The 17,737-nt window shown below is 43.4% G+C and overlaps 1 protein-coding gene across 3 annotated transcripts in view; it reads right to left on the reverse strand.

The window, feature by feature from the left end:
- Positions 1-5,178: 5,178 nt before the first annotated feature.
- lrfn1 (leucine rich repeat and fibronectin type III domain containing 1) overlaps positions 5,179-17,737 on the reverse strand; it is a 113,533-nt gene continuing 100,974 nt past the window's right edge. For all 3 annotated transcript variants that reach the window (XM_076977173.1, XM_076977174.1, XM_076977175.1), the window contains exons 3-4: positions 11,300-12,695; positions 5,179-7,447 (exon numbers count right to left, since the gene is read on the reverse strand). In XM_076977173.1, coding sequence (XP_076833288.1) covers positions 6,523-7,447; positions 11,300-12,675 — 2,301 coding nt within the window. In that variant the 5' untranslated portion in view covers positions 12,676-12,695 and the 3' untranslated portion in view covers positions 5,179-6,522. The remainder of the gene's footprint in view (positions 7,448-11,299; positions 12,696-17,737) is intronic.

Consider the following 17,737-nt stretch of genomic DNA (forward strand, 5'->3'; position numbering starts at 1 on the left):
CTAATAATAATAATATTGATCATGCTCAACCATAACTAGGCACTTAATAAAACATGGTGTCTTTAGCAGGTTTAGAAGTGCATACCTACAAAATAACTTTGCTAACATTAAAATTAAATATATATTTATTTATTTTATCTTTCTGTAGATGTCCTTGGTCTTCATAAGTCTGAAAAGACAAGTGCATACTACTACACACACACACACACACACACACACACACACACACACAGCACATAGTCTTTCAAGAAACAAGATGAAGTTCCTGATCAAATCTGAGATTGTAAGTTCATGACATAAGTAGGCCATGGTATTGAAGAAGATGCACCATGGCAAAAAAACGTGCGATGTTCCATCAAAAACAAACCCAAGCAGCCTCTCTCTGACAGTCTGTCTGAGACAAATATAGCAAACGTTTTTTTTTCTGAAGAGCGTTGTTCCGACATTTCACTCAAGAGGGAATTTTATTAAAACCATCATTTTGTGTCTTGTTTAGGTTCAAAGCCGAATTGAAAGAATTTTAAAGTTACCATGCTGACTTTTTCAGAGTATTTCAGAGTTTTAAGGAGGAATACCTTGATTTTTGTGAATTCACACTCTTGTGGGGCATCAACATTGTGCAAAACATTGCTGTGTATTCCACAGGCTAAGCCCTTTCAACACACGCACAAAGACAATTTTATTTATTTATCTTACTTTTTCACGGGTTCTTTTGCTATCTGTTCTCCCGCTATTGTGTTAGCGTCAGTACTGGTGCCAGCAAGGCTCTGTATGCCCAGCTGATTTATTATCTTGTTGTTATTGTTGTAAAGGTAAATAAGAGATCTACTTTACCCACCCACTCATTACTGGAATACAGATACACATCTCCATCCTTTAGCAAGTAGGAGCAGACAGGCTGTGCTCTGCTACGCTCCACCTGCGGCACATGGAGGCAGTGAGAGAGGAGGACACTGTCACAGTCACAGGTAAAAGGATTCTCTTCATCCTTTCAGCCTCCCACTGCACCTCCTCGGTCACGCCTCCATTTCAGCCACTGGAGCACAGTGTAAGTAGCGCCTTTGATCAGAGACGCACGGGCATTTTGCCAGATGCATGGGCATTTTTTGAGTGTCCCGGGTCATTATTACAGTAATGTGAAAAGTCACGTGTCAGCCTAATGGAAACAATGAAAGAATAAAATATAGTGTGTACATGTTGAGTTATTTAAAAGTTACTTTTAAAATTTTAGGCAATTCTTTTACAACTTAAAAATTGTGTGGAGTTGAGAGACCACAGAAGAGGTGAGATTGTGTCTGAGTGCGTATGTTAATTTCATAAGTTTAGAATGATTACACTGAATACTGTACATAATCCACACAGAGAGTGAGTTCAAATGGCCATTAGTACAACCTCCAGTAACCTTCTGACTCTCTGCTGGTCTTTAACTGACTGAAGCGTTTTCTCTCGACACATGCCCTGTGAACGTAAACGTCTTGCCCTCTCGAAGTGCATATGATCTGATTCATTAACAGCTTCATTAGCCAATGAGCTGAATCAAGTGTGTCAGTGCATCAGGGCTGCAGAACAGAAATCAACACCTCCTATGTTAGATAACCAGTCATATCATTCCTGCTGTCAATGACCTGGACTCCAACTCCCAGAAGCCCTTGCTCTCGACCACACCTCCTGGCAGCCATAGCTGAATCGGTTCCCCTGCCCACTCACCCCGCACACCTCTTCCCTGCTTCCCTCGTTCACCCCAGTGTACACATTTAGGCTCAAAGTCTCTGCGTGCCGCCTTGCTTTTTCGGTCACTTGATTCCTCCAGTGTTATTTTCTTTCCTGCTTTGCTGGTATTCTCCCTTCGGTTTTGGTTGTTTTGCTGATTGCCTTTGCTGGGTTTTCCACAGTCTGCATTGTGTACTGTTTTGCCTCTGTCTCCTGTTCTGGTTTGTCCGCTTGTTTATTAAATTAGATTCTTTGCTCCCTACATGCGGACAGTGCGGTTTACATTAACAAGACAGACAGTAGGGCCGCTCGGCTACACACAGGGGCACCAAGCATTGCAGTATTCTAAGCAGGCAGAATATTTGCCCTTGTGTGAAATTTGACTGCATGTACAGTGGTACATAAGTTCACACCCAGACACACACACACACACACACAAATTGCAGTCGTAAGGATTTACACTGTTAAATTACCTCACCTAAATGCTACTGTATCCCCAAGTAACCCTAGCTATATGTCTTAGTATTAAATAAAGAAATACAAACTTTTTTTCCCAGGGAAAGTTGAAAAACAAGCAAACAAACAAGAGAAATATGTAGACCACAAAAAAAAAATGTTCTGAAAATTCTGTCATTATAGGGACATTTGGTCCAGGAAAACTGAGAATACACATATTTTCTGCACACATATCTACACCTACACATCCCCTATGTGTGACGCTGGAGTGTACTCCATTTTGGAACAAAGTCTACTGAGTGTTGTCACAATGATCTGGACCAGTGAGTGTGTCAGTGCCATCATTCTGGGCTGAAGATTCACGGGACTCCCAGAACCACAGAAATTACTCATTAACTGATTGTGTTCTAAACTTTTGTCAGCCTTGCACAATTTACAGCTCCACAGAGCACAAGTCACATGTTCCTGTTTGTTAATCTAAATTAGTCTTTGAGGCCAGCTTAATTAATGCAGCTGTAATAGTCAGGGATAGTGGAGAGTGGTCTCACAACGTGCCATTGTGCCATGCCAAAAGTTCATCGTTATATATATATAAATATATATATAAATATATATAAAATAAATATGAAATGATATATATGATCATGAAACCCAACAGTAGTACATATATTAACCAGCAGAAAGGTGGGAGTTAGATTGTGAAAACTATTAAAGATATTTCACAATAATTTTGTATCATCTTTACATGTTTACTTAAGGATAATTACATGGACCTTTTAAAAAAGGAACTGTGATTAGAACAAAGAGGTTTTGACATATTTATATATGTCAGCCTGGCAAAAATTATTACTGCAAAACTATTTTGTTTTCAGATCTTCAAAAAATTTAATTGGACAGATACAATTAAACTGATCCAGTAAGGTCAATTTAAAATAAATATTTCTGTATTTTTCTACCTAATCAGTGTCTCCGGTATCTGTGTAATGGGCCCTGTGAGCCACGGACAATAATTTAATATGCTTTAAAAATGTCAGCTCAAACAGACTTATAATGAAGACCTCAGGGCAGTTGTTAAGAAGAAATTCAACAACTGGCCCCTGGCTTCCACTGTGCACATGTTTTGAATCAATTGTTATTAAACCATTGTTTGCGGTACTCAACCAAACACTACAGATGTATTATTGCACAGAGATTATGTTGAAAATGACTGGGATATTCTATTAAAACAGAACTGCTATAAGACTTCAGCTCCTTACACTACTGATTGTTTGTTTCAAACAAAACTCAAGCGGCAATACTACCAAGTTGCTTTGGAAAATGTGCCAAACTGATTGAAAAAACAGCAAAACTGTTGAAGCCACCCATCTTGATACATCATTGCTTTCTATTCCCCTTGTCAGTGATCATTTCTAAAGTATTCCCTTAATGCACGGAGGTTCTGTGTAAATAATAAGAGAATATTTGTCAGAGCACAGATAAAACTCTTTTTTTCCATTTTCAGTGGCAATACTGATAATTCTTTCAGCAACCAAGGTCAAATGTGAACACAAGGTCAATACATGAATACATTCCTTCTTCTTCTTATTTAACAATTTTGAAACCAGATTATTGGTGTACCACCTTTGGCTGTCTGAATCAGTCATGCTCGAGTTTCAAATGGATGACACAGGGCACTTTAGGTTGGTAGAGCACATGCCGTTTGGAACAACCTCTATTTTTTTAATGCACCAGAGACATTTTCTGGAACCTTCTGACAGTGGAAGACTGGCGTTGTGTTTTCCACTGGCCAGTGGTCCAGTACCAAGGTTCCAGCTGTGTGGCTTTTACTGTCTGCTCACAGCTGTCACCAGCAGGGCTGCTGTATCCCCAATACGACACTAGTGGCACTATTCGTCCCTGACTGGTCACAATATTAGCACACATACGCACACGGCCACAAAGAGCAACACTGTTGCTGTGAATGGTTTTCACTAAAGGTTGGTTGCAATATATTATGTTAAACTACAGGAGCGTATGTAAGTGTGTTGAAAATGATTGTACCTGCTGGTTGTACTATGTAGTCATATACTATATGTATATGACTATACTTCATGGGAATGTTTCCTAGGTATACTCCATGGCTAGCTACAGTCAGCATTGTTGCTGTAGGGCATGGCTATTTCTTTCCGGGTTGTCTGGAGGCAGTTAAACTTCAGCCAGAACCCAGAGTTCTCTCGGGCTCCTTTGGGCCAGTTCTTGATTTTTGAATGTGTGGTAGAACAAGGCCCTAGGGGCCTTTATCTTGGGGGACAGGGGCCCACACAAGTTAAAGAGCAGCCCTTCCGTATGGCCTTTCTCTTAATTACAGTTATGCGAGATTTCACCTCAGAGACTGGGAATATAACAGCCATATGCTGCCCAAAGGCCGATCCACTTCAGTAAACAAGCTTTTGTTTTTACTTCCCTCCTCTTTTCCTTGGGAGTGGGTAATTAGAGACTCGGTCATCACAGGAACAATTACCATGTTAATGGGTTTGATAATGGCCTTCACGTGCTGGAGTGAGCATGGCGGTAGCGCCCCGAGCTGGTGTAGTCCTCTCCCAGTCTGCCTAATGCAGTTAATGCGTGTAATGGAAGCTCTATGACAAGATCTGCATACCTTATCCTCAAAGAGGAACGGCATTGAGCAACAATGTTTCTTTTACTGGTTCAAATATGGGTTCAATACTGGTTCAAGACCCTTTTTAGGTAAGAATCAGTGAATCGGGTGAATCAGGTGTCTCCCAGCATGCATTTGGTGCTGTTGTACTGTGTTCGTACTGATGCCCGTCTTGAGAGTCTTTCTACCACATGTATGCACAGACAAATTCACATAACCTTACAGTGAATAAGCAGTAATTGTACCACGAGAATAAAAGGGAGACCCTTGAACAAACATCAGGAAAAACCACACACATGATACCTCATACAGTCAACCCACACACAAAAAAATCTTTAATCCCCTTCTTCAGGGGTAAGTGGTCAAAACTTTAATATACTAAATTAAGGGGAGATGTGATGACCCAGATTTTTAATGTAAAAACATGTGGCCATCACCCAGAATGCTTTGTAAAAAGTCATGTGACCTATGACTTACATATTTAGAACACATACAGAGATAGATTGTAATATATTTATATATGTATTTTTTTTTGTTTCTGTTCTTGCAGCTGTCTTTTTTTTTATCTAGACCAGCCAGATACAATACCGATTACTATCATACAGTCACTTGGGGAATGACATTTTATGGTATAGTCCATTCTGTCTATAGGAGTCCACAGAATTATCCAGGCTCAGATGATCATTCTAACTAAAGCAATCGGTATTTGTATAGCTCTATTCAGATGTCTTTTTTATTGTTGTATAGACTGGTGCGATACTTGTCCATATTATCTCGTGTCTTCTGTGCAAAAGTCTCTGAAATTAGCCGACACATAGCAGGATCTCACCCAGGATCTCACTAGAACATTTATCATCTTAAATTGTCATCAAATTGTATGAAAAAGGAACTGCAAACAGAGACATATCCATCAGCCTCTCACCTTGGCATCACATAGAAAAATAACAAAAACGAAACGCAACGGAAAAAAAAACGTTTTTACGATGTATTCCCACAGAGTCATGAGGACAACCCAAGGCGGGGAGACAGTGGTTTCTGTATGTGAGTGTGAGTGTGTGTGTGTGTGTGTGTGTGTGTGTGTGTGTGTGTGTGTGTGTGTGTGTCTGAATGTGCATCTGCACATGGTCAAATCTATTGGAACAGTATGGTTCTGACTGTGTGATGGTGGTGCTTTTTGTTTTGTGTGTGTGTGTGTGTGTGTGTGTGTGTGTGTGTGAGAGAGAGAGAGAGAGAGAGAGAGAGTGTGTCACAGGTAGCAGCATCCTCCATTGGTACATGTTCAGGAATAAGGCACCGCTGCAATACCAGAAGGGACATAGCAACTGCCTCTCTGTCTCTTTCCCTGCCTCTATCTCTGTCTCTCTGTCTCACTCTCTCTGTCTCGCTCTCTCTGTCTCGCTCTCTTTCTTTCTTGTCTTTGTAGCTTCTATTCCTCTCTTAATCTTGGACATCAGGGGGAGGCAGAAGCCAGACTGTGCTTTCAAACAGAACACTGAACACTAATGTAATCTGGACAAAGACACACATGAGAAAAGTTTGTGCATGCGTATCTCCGTGTGTGTGAATCTACGAGTACTTCATGTTTGTGTAGGAGTATGAGCGTGTGTTCAGTTTGTTGTGTGTGAGAGTCTGTGTGCACATGTGGGGACGAATGTTATAGTTTGTAGTCAGGTGTGTGTGTGTGTGCGTGTATATGTATGTGCGTGTGTGTGTGTCCTTCACACTGTGCTTTCCAGCATCCACTCAGTGCTGCTGAACGTGCCCCTCCGGCTGGTGGGTGGTGAGACGTCTGCGTCGAGCTGTGTCGTGGACTTGTGTCGCCGGGTTCGTGCCCGGCGCGGGTAACTGTGGCTCTGGAATAGCGCGTAGTCCCCATCGAATGAGAAGCGATGCCTCGCTCGGGCTAGCTCGCCGGGCAGGAGACCCATGCCTGCCAGGCCCCCCTTGCTGTCCCTGGAGCGCGAGGGGCCGTCACCGCCCGCCGGGCCTATCAGGCACAGGGACATGGTGGAGCCCGTGGGGCTGCTGTCAGTCTGGGTGTCCTCCGAGGGCGGGCCGCCCAAGCTCGCCCGCCTGGATATCGCGGGGCCGGGGGTGGCCGGGACAACCTCGGAGGCACGGGTGGGCGATGGCGGTGGGACGTATGCTTTAACCTCCTCCCGCATCTCATTCTCCAGGCTGAGAAGCACCAGAGCGTGGCAGTCCGCTCCGGGCGAGGAGTCTCTCCGGCAGGCGCTCTCCTCCCCAGCTGGGGGCTGCAGCTTGGAAGAGGCGGAGGTGCCCGGCCGGCTCTGACTGCCCCCGGGCTGCGGGGGTGCCGGCACGACGTCGGAGGTCTTGGCCTTGCAGCCGTCGCTGCCGCCATACGCCTTGTAGCGGATCATGAGGATGACGATGAAGACGAGCACGGAGGCCACTATGACGCCGCCCAGGATGATGATCATCGTACCGCCCAGGAACTGACTGTGAACGAAGCGGCACTGGCCCGCCTCGGGCGCCGTGCGGAAGTGCACGCAGCCAACCACGCGCGTCGCTGTCAAGGACGTGATTCCGTCATCATACACCGCCAGCACACACAGCTCATAGTCCCGCCCGGCAGCCAGGTCGTTGATCCGGAAGCTCTTGCTCTCCGAGGGAATCATCCTGGAGGTACACAAAGAGAAAAAGTGTAACAAGTGGGTTCGTAAGTGAGTTTTTAGGGTTTATAAGACAAAATCCCAATGTGGCACCTTATTTTAAGTGGCGACATTCTCTTTGTTTAGAATAGTGTTGAACAATACATTTGATCTGTGTTTTATTATTTTACAACATGTCCAGACAGCTAAAACTGCTTTATATAGAAAGAGATAAAAATGTTGGATGGGGAACACCAGAAAGGAATGTAACACAAGACATCATTAGAATCATCACGCTCTTACCCCGCAACACTGTGGCTTTGTCCCTGAGCCTACGCAAAGCACGGCTGGGAATATCACTAGGGTTAGTCCCGCAAACTTTTCGCAAACTCTCCCAGCCTTTCAGCTGCTCACACATAGCGCGGTAGATTAAAACCGTTTTTACGGGCACGACTGCTCGTGAAGAAGGCGCGGGAGAAGGCAAAAATCAAACGCGGAGAAAGAAAGCACACAAGCTAGCAGACAGGGGTTTTGTTTAGCCCCCAAGCTAAGTCTTCTAATCCTTCTAACGGACACTCCTGATGTTCTGAGCCAGTTCTTGCTGCACGTGGCTGGTGAGCTCTGTAGCTCTCACACAGGGCTTTTCCTCAACCCACACTGAAATCTCACTGAGGGTCTTCTGTGTGTTTGTTTATTTGCGTTTATTTGTAATAGCTTTTACATCGCACAAAGAAACCAGGGTGCAGGTCTGTTTGTAATCCTGATACAGATGTTGGTTTCATCTTTTTAAGCCCCCAAGTGTGAGAGTGTGGCAGGAATTGTATTGTCACTCTCGGGAGCTGATGACGTATGAATCTCCAAAGCAGATGTCAAGGTGTCATGCTAAAAAAAGACCAGTGCTGGTTTGAGGGCACTTCTTATGATCAGAGGTCAGACGCTACTCTAAAATAGAGCGAAAGGCACAGAGGCCTCAGCTCAAGGCCTCCGGGGCCATGGAATGTGTCCACTGTTAATGTAAGAACACACTCCAGAAAAGCTTCACAGCAGAGGAGAAAAGCTTCACAGCAGAGGAGAAGAACTACTTTTTAAACCTTTTGACTGTGAAAAAAATCCCAGAGGGGGTAATGCTATTATATCTCAGTATAAATTTCTTTTTCAGCCTAAAATTTGACCTGAACAGTTTAATGAAGTCGCACCAGCTGAACTGCGTCCCCGCCCCCACAGTTCTGTAATAATGGCCATTGCAGTAAGTCTTCAATTAGTAGTTATATTTGTATTTATACTTGTGTTTCGATTAGTAATTATATTTCCTCCACAGAGCCCTCGCCATGCTCTCCCACACACATCCCTTAATGGTGGCGTTGAGAATGGCTGTGTTGAATGTTAATAGCCGTGCAGGTGGTTCAGGCACCATCAGGGAATCTTCTCATCCTCCCATGGAGAGGCACCGTTTCTCACTACTGTAGTGCACGTGCGGGCTGCTGTAGTGCATCTCAGGCCTCCAAGGTGTTCGCTGAGCGTAATCGTATTGCAAGTGCGCAGAGATGGTTCTGAACTGCTGTTTCCAACGTCTGCAGTGATTTGCTGGACTTTCGGGGCCAGCAGCAGGCTCTACTTTAACACTGGACGTTATATTGACCACTTTAAGCTTAGAGACATCACAACGGACTTGCTTTCTGTGCCTGCAAACACTTTGTGTATGATGTATAATCCATTTTCTTTTATATGATAATACAACTGCTGATCATACTTGGGATCTCCTTCCACATTAATGTCACCCCTGTGTAACATTATGAATAAACATATTCACAGATGATCAGAGGCTCCAACGGCACGGCCTATGTCGAGGTTCTTGTGATTAAAAGGTACGCTCACACCCGTTTCTGCTTCTGCCTGTCGCTTATATTTATGGGCGCTGAAACTGAAGTGCCTCACTGTCCTCGTGGCAATGCACGACTCCAGACATAAACGCAGGACACATAATGTGTTTGATGAAAAGCCTCTGTGATTAACGTCTATTCGCCTTTGTTTTTTTTTTTTTTGGTTTTTCTTTGTGTGCGTAGACGTTTAATGAGAGTGCACCTGTGTGTGGAGAGGTTGCTTCAAGTCCATATGTTGCTATTCTAATGAGAGGATCCATTTTGGGACCTAATTATTACGCACCGCCGGTAAGCGGTCAAGGATGTAAGGCGCATTACGTGTCGGAGAGGATGAGCAGCAAAGTTTATCGATCACAGAAATGCTTCCTAAATATCTGCTCATGCGATTTTATGGTCCTCTTCTTCATTTGTAAAAATGTCACGAGCCAAACACAGCTTCTGATTTTAGACAACACTCAAAGTTGCTATTTTAAGATATAGTCGTTTATCCTGATTACATACTTGACATATACCTTAGCATTGTACCATATGCCTGAACATATATTTTTGTCATGACTGGGAAACCCGTCTTTACTGCTGGTTTCCCATTTTCCAAACCCAAACATGTTATCATCTAATTAACCAGGCAGGACATCACTCCACGAGGGCACTGGATGCTTCCTGTTTAAGTTTCATTTTAGTCCTGCATTGTAAATTCCATTCACTACGACCAGATATTTGTCAGCATTTTCTCTGAGTACAGCCTTTCCAAGACTCAGTCTGTGCTGGTTTATAAGCAGCATGGGGTAATCACTACTTTTGGGTTTTTTGGGGTTTTTTTTTACCAACGATGTACGACGCTTCTGCTCCAAAAACGATTTAGTGGAGAAATTGTTCCAATACACCCGAGGCGACTGTGCTTGTTGTTTCATAACTTAAAAGCCTTTTGATGTTAGTTCTTCAAACACAGCATCATACATCCAAGCCTCAGCATGTGGACGGACGGGATTTGCTCATAATACTAAGTCCTGCTAAGCTTTAATGACAACCTAATGCGTGATCTAAGTTTGATCTAGTGTTTTTCCAAGCAGCTTTCGAGACAAAAGGCCCTGTGATTAGCAGCTGGACAGCTCTTACTAGACAAAGCGTTGTTTAGCGAGCTGCAGAAGCTCTCGAAGAGGCAATAAATGTCAAGAGCATTTTACTCCTCCATGATTGGACAAGCAACGTGGCTGAAACACTGCATAATTCAGTGTTTGCAGTGGCAGGAACACTGCGTTCCTATGACGGTGGTGGAGCAAATGCAGTGAATTTTGCTGAATCATGTAGCATGGGTTTTTACTGCTCCTGTAAATCAAAGCCTACGTCTGTACCTTCATGATGTAGCCTATGCTAACCCTTACATTTTAAATTCCACACCTCTGGCATTTGAAACTGCTGTAATCGGTTTAACATTGGTTGCTAATTTCTTCAACATTTAGCCAATCCCCCCCTTTCAATCCCACACCCTTGATCCAAAGCCCCTCCCAGCGAAGACAACATGCTTAACTCATAATCTACATTTCTATGTGCTGAGGGTGCACACATAATAAATAAATTTCTAATTATTATTAGAAAAGAATTGACATTTATTTGGCTTCTACTTGCTGAGGGCACACTGGTATTGCTTCCTAATAGATACTATCAGAGTCGTAGCCATCAGACACAGTTTTAGCTATAAGATGTAAGCATGTCATACATTAATCTCATACATTAATGCATGTCTACATTAATCTGTTCACGGTAAGAAATAAAATGTAGCCATGACAAATGGAACTTAAACTGTATGTAACATACACTTTGGGAGTCTGAGAAAGCAGGCTGGCCATGGCAGATTTGTTTGAGTTTGCATAGATGGAGAGAATGGCTGCATGTGCCTCAACACTTGTGTTAAATAACTAAAAAGTATGAATATATTACTGGTAGCCAGATTAATATGGAAGATATGCCATTATTATGAAATACACAATGGTGTACCTTACCTGTAGACCAGTGTGTCATCCAGGGTGCTATTATACTGGATCTGGTACATCCGGATCCCAGGGATGTGTCTCTCAGAAGGCCAGTGGATCATGGCTGAGTTGGAGGTCAGCTCGTCCACAACCACTCTCTTGTCCTGCAGCTTTGTGTCATTGTTTCCAGATTTGGTGGAGGTGGTGATGTCAGAGAGGCCCGGATCCGCCTCCCGCATGTGGCCGGTGTTGTTGACGAACAGCGGGAGCGGAATCATGCTCACATCTACGGCCGCGGTGGCGATGCCGGCTGCGTTGGAGGCAACGCAGTTGAAGGCGCCGCTGTCTTTCAGAGTGGTGATGAGGATGTCCAGCGTGCCGTTATCGTACAGGACAGTGCGGGAGTTGTTGTGTACCAGCTTGCCGTCAGGAGAGCGCCAGTGGATGGTGGGATCGGGGTCTCCCATGGCTTTACATTTGAGCGTGACTCCCTGGCCCTCCATCACATAGGGCTTAGTGGAGTGGTGCTTGATAATGAGTGGTGGCTCACAGATGAACTCCTCCTCCTGAATGGACCAGAAGTATTTGTCCATCAGGTGTTCAGGTGATGCACAGGTCTCCAGGTCGTCCTCCCTGGTCAGCCTTCTCAACCACAGAAGCTCGCAGTTGCAATGCAGAGGGTTTCCGCCGAAACTGACGGTCAACCGCGATGAGCTAGAAGAGCCCTTTGGGTCGGACAGCACCTGAGCGTGCTGGAAGAGGCTGTCGGGCGGTAGCTTCTGCAGGCGGTTAGACGTCATGTCCAAGCGAACTAGCTTAGTGAGCAACGTGAACGTTCCGGCTCCTACGTGGTCGATAAGGTTGTGGTCCAGCGTCAAAGTGTTTATGTTGGTCATCTTGGCAATGGCCTCCCATGGCAACGTCCTCAGGTTGTTGTAGGACAAGTCCAGGTCCTCGATGGTGGACACAAACTCCTCGAAAGCAGAATGGTCGATGTGGTGGATCTGGTTGTTGCCCAGGATGAGGTGCCGCAAGTTGACCAGACCTTTCAGCTGGTCGTTCCTTATCTCCGTCAGCCGGTTCCCATCCATGTGCAACGCCCTCAGAGCTCTTAGGCCCACGAAGGCGTGCGGTGCGATCTGGCTGATGGTATTCCGAGACAGCGTCAGGTGCACGAGACTGGTCATGTTGAGGAAGTCCTTCCTGCGGACGGCCGTGATGAAGTTGTCCGTGAGCCTCAGCTCAACAGTCTTGCGGTCGATGGTCGGAGGGACGAACAGCAGGCCGGTCTTGGCGCAGAGCAGGGTCAGGGTCGGGGAGATGGTCTGGCAGATGCAGCGGCCCGGGCAGTGCTGGCCACGAACCATAACTCCCAGTAGCATCAAGCACAACACGAACCTCTCCATGGTGTCTCAGCTTCCTGGTCCTGCGTACACACAACACAAACATGTAAAACATTCACCAGAACAAGAAGCTTTTGAATTCTCTGACTGCATTGTGTGTGTGTGTTCGGTGTTCTGTCCCATTTAAATGACAATGTAGTAAGAACAATGTGGTTATTTTGACAGTTTCATTAAATAGTTCTGTTAGATATAACAAATAGACAAGGATTTTTTCAATTTGTTTTATTTCAAGTAATTATATTGTACATAATAGGCAGAACTATGGAAGCACTTTTATATCTTTATCAATTATTTTGAGGAGCACTTGTTATAATGCAAACCACAAGTTAATATACAATAAAAAATTAACAGGTTGGAGACAGCATAATATACTACAAGACATATCTCTGAATGAATAAGAATCTCTAGTAGCTTTTGTGTGGACCCATTTACTGTGGACAATAAAGGGTCCTCATTTGCTTCCACTGAAATTCAAATTCTGAGAAAGTCACGTTTAAGCACCATTTCTGAGAAGATTATCTTTCACACAATTTGAAAACCCCACTTCATACTCATATGTTCACTAATAATAATAGCAAGGACTTAATTGAAGGTCTTTGGTCAGTGTACAGTGGCTCTGTCCTCTTCTGAATGTTTTTCATTACATTTATTGGGACAAAAATTGCTATTTTTGTGTTTTTATCTCCAATAAAGTACTTTGGTCTGTAAGCCGCACATTTAGCTGCTGTTGGTTAGCCCGGATGATTTGAAAATACAGTAACGAAAGTCGACAGGCATGACACAACCAGGCATGCCTCTCTGCTTTGTTTACAAACATGAAAAGGCTCCACAGAAAGCCAAATGTTTACTCCTGCCTGAAGCCGATCCATTGCCTTGTGAACGCAGTGTCGCTAAGTCAAAAGAACGTGCTTAAACATGGCCTGCGTGTCTTTAAATGTAACCGCATGAAGGCCCTGGATGTTCAGTAGGAGATAAAGTCCTCTGCACAGTGTCGCTTATTAAGTTCTACAGGATTTGAAAGTAATGAGTCTTTATGTTCTTGGCCAATTTCAGCTGTTTAATTGTGCGAAAGATTGTGGCCGTAAACCAAACGGGATATAAAACGTTTCAAATCGGCCGGGCCGCAGATTTGCCAGACTGTGATGTGGTTTGATGGCTCTTGTGTGTTGAGGGTGGTGTTCTCTCTGTCTGATCTCCATTCAGTCGTATTGATTTCTCTCCTCTCCTCTGGGCGCGTATTGCGGCGGTCAAAGGGAGGGAGAAGAATGAAATTCCGGGTTATGCTAACAAAGATCCTCTCAGCAATTTCAAGTTGCCCGGCTGCCAACTCAGGTCCTTTCTCTCCTCAGGTTAGCCACTCCAAGAAGGTTATCAGACCCTCCTCTGCTTAGTGGTGTCCATTAGGAACCCTAACTTGCCATGACTTGATGATCCTCTTACTGTGATCCCCGTGTGGGGTAGGTGCGCCTTGGTGACCCTCTGTGATCCCAGTGCGGGTTTGATGCTCCCTGGTGACCCTCTGTGGTCCCTGTGCGGGGCACACGCCCTAGTGCTGAGCTCTCTGACAGTGACATGCAGTTAATGGGTTGTGCTTCATCCCCTCTGATGGCACTGATCAGCAGCTCACATTGTGCCATTTTGTACTGTGGTGTTTTACACATTCGCTCAGGTAGAGCAGGAATACATTTGGAGAATTGATGGGTTTGCTCCTGGCCAAATACTTGTACAACCACCATTGTTTAAGTGTAGAGTAAGTCACTGAGACAGAGCGCGATAATGGCTATCAACTTGTTAAGAAAAATGCTTTAAATGGTATAAAAGAAACGGAAAGTGTTTGAAAGCCACCACGGCCTGTCAAGTCCTCTTGATATATTTTGTTGGATTGTTGCCATAGTGATTCTGCAAAATACTTCTTTATAGCAACAAAAATGTGAGTGATAAGAAAGAACTGTCACTTCTCATGAAATCACAACACAGATCTGACATGAATATGTGTCCATCCACAGAGAAATGGAGGATACCAAATTTCTGTCTCTCTGACTGGAAAGTGTATGACTACTCAGACTACTAAAAACAAATAAATAAGTAATATCAACCTCTTTTTACTTTTCTTTGACCATTAAACAAACTGAAGCTTGTTTGCTCTGGCTGCTTCAGGTTAACCAGATATCATAGTGTGACGATACTGATATTGGTAAAATATTATGAATATATATTTTCTCTTTTTCTGTGTCTGCTGTGATCATATGAAAAAAAGCAATTGCACCATGCAATGTCAGTACCATTACACACAAATAAATAAATAAATACATGAAACAAACACAACAATAACAACAATAAGAATGAATAATGATATTAACAATAATTAATATAATAATAATAATATATCTGCTCACACATCTACTACTACTATACATTTATTTATTTCTATATTTCAGGCATCACTGATCTTTCTCTGTCACTCATAGATCAGCCTGTTTGAAATGTCTGGACTACCCACTGTGCCCTTGAAGATATCCAATGTAAGGGAACTTGTACTGTCAATAGTAACTACTGTAGACTCCATTATCATATAAGAGAGAAATTCACAGCTCATAAATCTAGAGCATGTTCACCACAGATATACTGCTCCTACATCAGAACCGCGAGAGAGAACGTGACAATAATGGCATCAGGTCTTCATGCTCACCGAGCTCCTGCCATGCTCACGTGACTGCAGTGAAATGTGAGAGACGTACACGTGAGCTATGAGGAATGCCAGGAAAGTTAGGAGAACTGAAAGATTCTTAAAACTAAAGGCTACCATTTCACCATGCGCCCTCCAATCACACAGTGCCGATGCAGTTTCCATAGGGGACCTTTTTTTTTTAAAGCTGGATGTGGCATTGAAAGATCATTGGCAAAATGACACGAAAGAGGCATCCCTCTTTAAAATGGAGGTGATACACCTTTCCATTTGACATTTTAATACCTTGCATCACTGATTTATTGAGAAAGTAACTGAGCCATGCATTGTTTCTGTCTGCTGGAGTATTCTAATTAACACATTCTGTTGCAAGCTAAGTTTCATTTAGCCCAATTACCACAGAAAAGCAAATCTGCTTCCACAGACGTAGGTATAATAAAAGTATACAAGCATCGACATTTGGGGCTGCGCTGCCACCATGTTTGTAAGCGGTGCGTTTTGTCAATACGACTAACGGATAATCAGTTTCGCTTACATGTTAACATCCTCCCACTTTGGCAATGAGACTGGAACACTGGAGAGAGAATGGGGAGTTAACTAGGGCACATGGAGGGGGCAGACACCTGGAGTGTTTCCTGCACCCACCCCCAAGAAATCTCACTACTCATCTCCTTACAGCTCCAGTCGTGAAGAAAGAGAGAGAGAGAGAGAGAGAGAGAGAGAGAGAGAGAGAGAGAGAGAGAGAGAGAGACCGAGACATACAGAACTTTGTTTCCAAGGCAACTCTGTTGTCTGCTGAAAAATGTAGGCCTTTGAATTCCATTAAGACGGCAGAGAATTCGAAGTCTCAGTCTTGATGGAGATAAGGTAGGTACTGAATATTTACAAGCATGTTAACTAAGCTTTTAAAGACCATTAAAAGCCATGTGACTGCCTGGTCAAGTGTGACTGGTGGTGCATACTGATTACAGAGCTATTTGCTCCGTAGATGTCAGCCACCATCAAGTTTGGCAGAGGTGTTAATGGAAGAGGTGTTTTATGTCTTATGTTAAGATGCTGCTATCCTGTCACAAGCCTCAAAAGACAAAAAAATCACCTTGTTCTGAGTGGCTGTTGCTAGGTGATTGCATCACTCAAGCAGCAAGTGCTGCTTGTGAGTGAAACAGCAGCTCAACTGATGTGCTCTGCCTGTCTCCGCCCTGAGTATCATTACTCTCTCACTGTCTTAAGCACTCCCCTCTCTCCCTTTATGTTGTTGTAATGTAATGTTTTTGTAACATTGTTTTTTTTTTCATTGTTGCTGGTAATGATATTCAGTAGAGTACAATGATATTCAGTAGAGTAACAATTATATTCAGTAGTGTATAATAGTATTCAGTAGTGTAACAATGATATTCAGTAAAGTTTAATGATATTTAGTTGAGTAATAGTGATATTCAGTAGAGCTATAATGATATTCAGTAGTGAAATAATGAAATTCAGTAGAGTAATAACTCCCTGACCCTGTGGTATTCATTGTCCATGTTCAGTTTGTTTTTCCATTCTTCATAAAAAATTTTTTTAAGTATACTGCCATGAGAGAATAAATACCAATTAAATACAAAAAACACTGTTTGTGAACTGTTCACGGCCTTGCCATTATGAACGCCCAGGGCTTATGCACAATCGTTCACATACCCACTGCATTTTTCCTAACAGATGCACAGATGCCTAACCGTGCCAGAGGCCTCGCAAATGCCCTGGGGCACTGAATCACTACCTAGACTCTCCAGAGACATTCAATAAACACTACTTGTCCTTTTATTTTGGTAAAGAGTGTGACTTTGAATCCAGTGATTCAGACATTTTCTTTGCTTTGATAATTCTACTCAAAGCCATCAGAGAACATAAGCAAGTAAAAAAAAGGAACTTGTGGGACATTCCGAATTACTCACAGACTAACAGACTATTACAACTGGTCATTTAAAACTATAAATCACAGCAGTCACTATGGTGCAAGTTGGGCTTTCCCAGTTTAAGAGTCTAGAACACAAAGAATGTGGAAATGAGCTAACTGTGCAGGACTAGGCTTCATTTGGGCCAGACCTAATTATTTACAGCTAGCTGCAATTCAGGTCGAAAGCAGAGATGTGTGTGTGTGTGTGTGTGTGTGTGTGTGTGTGTGTGTGTGTGTGTGTGTGTGTGTGTGTGAGAGAGAGAGAGAGAGAGAGAGAGAGAGAGAGAGAGAGAGAGAGCTGTTTCTCATCACTACTACTTTAATTAGTATTGAAATCAGTTGGATACACAGGCTTCCTCACATCGGCCAAGGCTTCATTTAGCCCTTGGCAGGCTGTCGTTTTTTTTTTTTTTTTTTTTCCCTGTTGTTTATCTCATTTCAAA

The sequence above is a fragment of the Brachyhypopomus gauderio genome, chromosome 16 (genome assembly GCF_052324685.1).
Source record: "Brachyhypopomus gauderio isolate BG-103 chromosome 16, BGAUD_0.2, whole genome shotgun sequence".
Taxonomy (NCBI): Eukaryota; Metazoa; Chordata; class Actinopteri; order Gymnotiformes; family Hypopomidae; genus Brachyhypopomus; species Brachyhypopomus gauderio.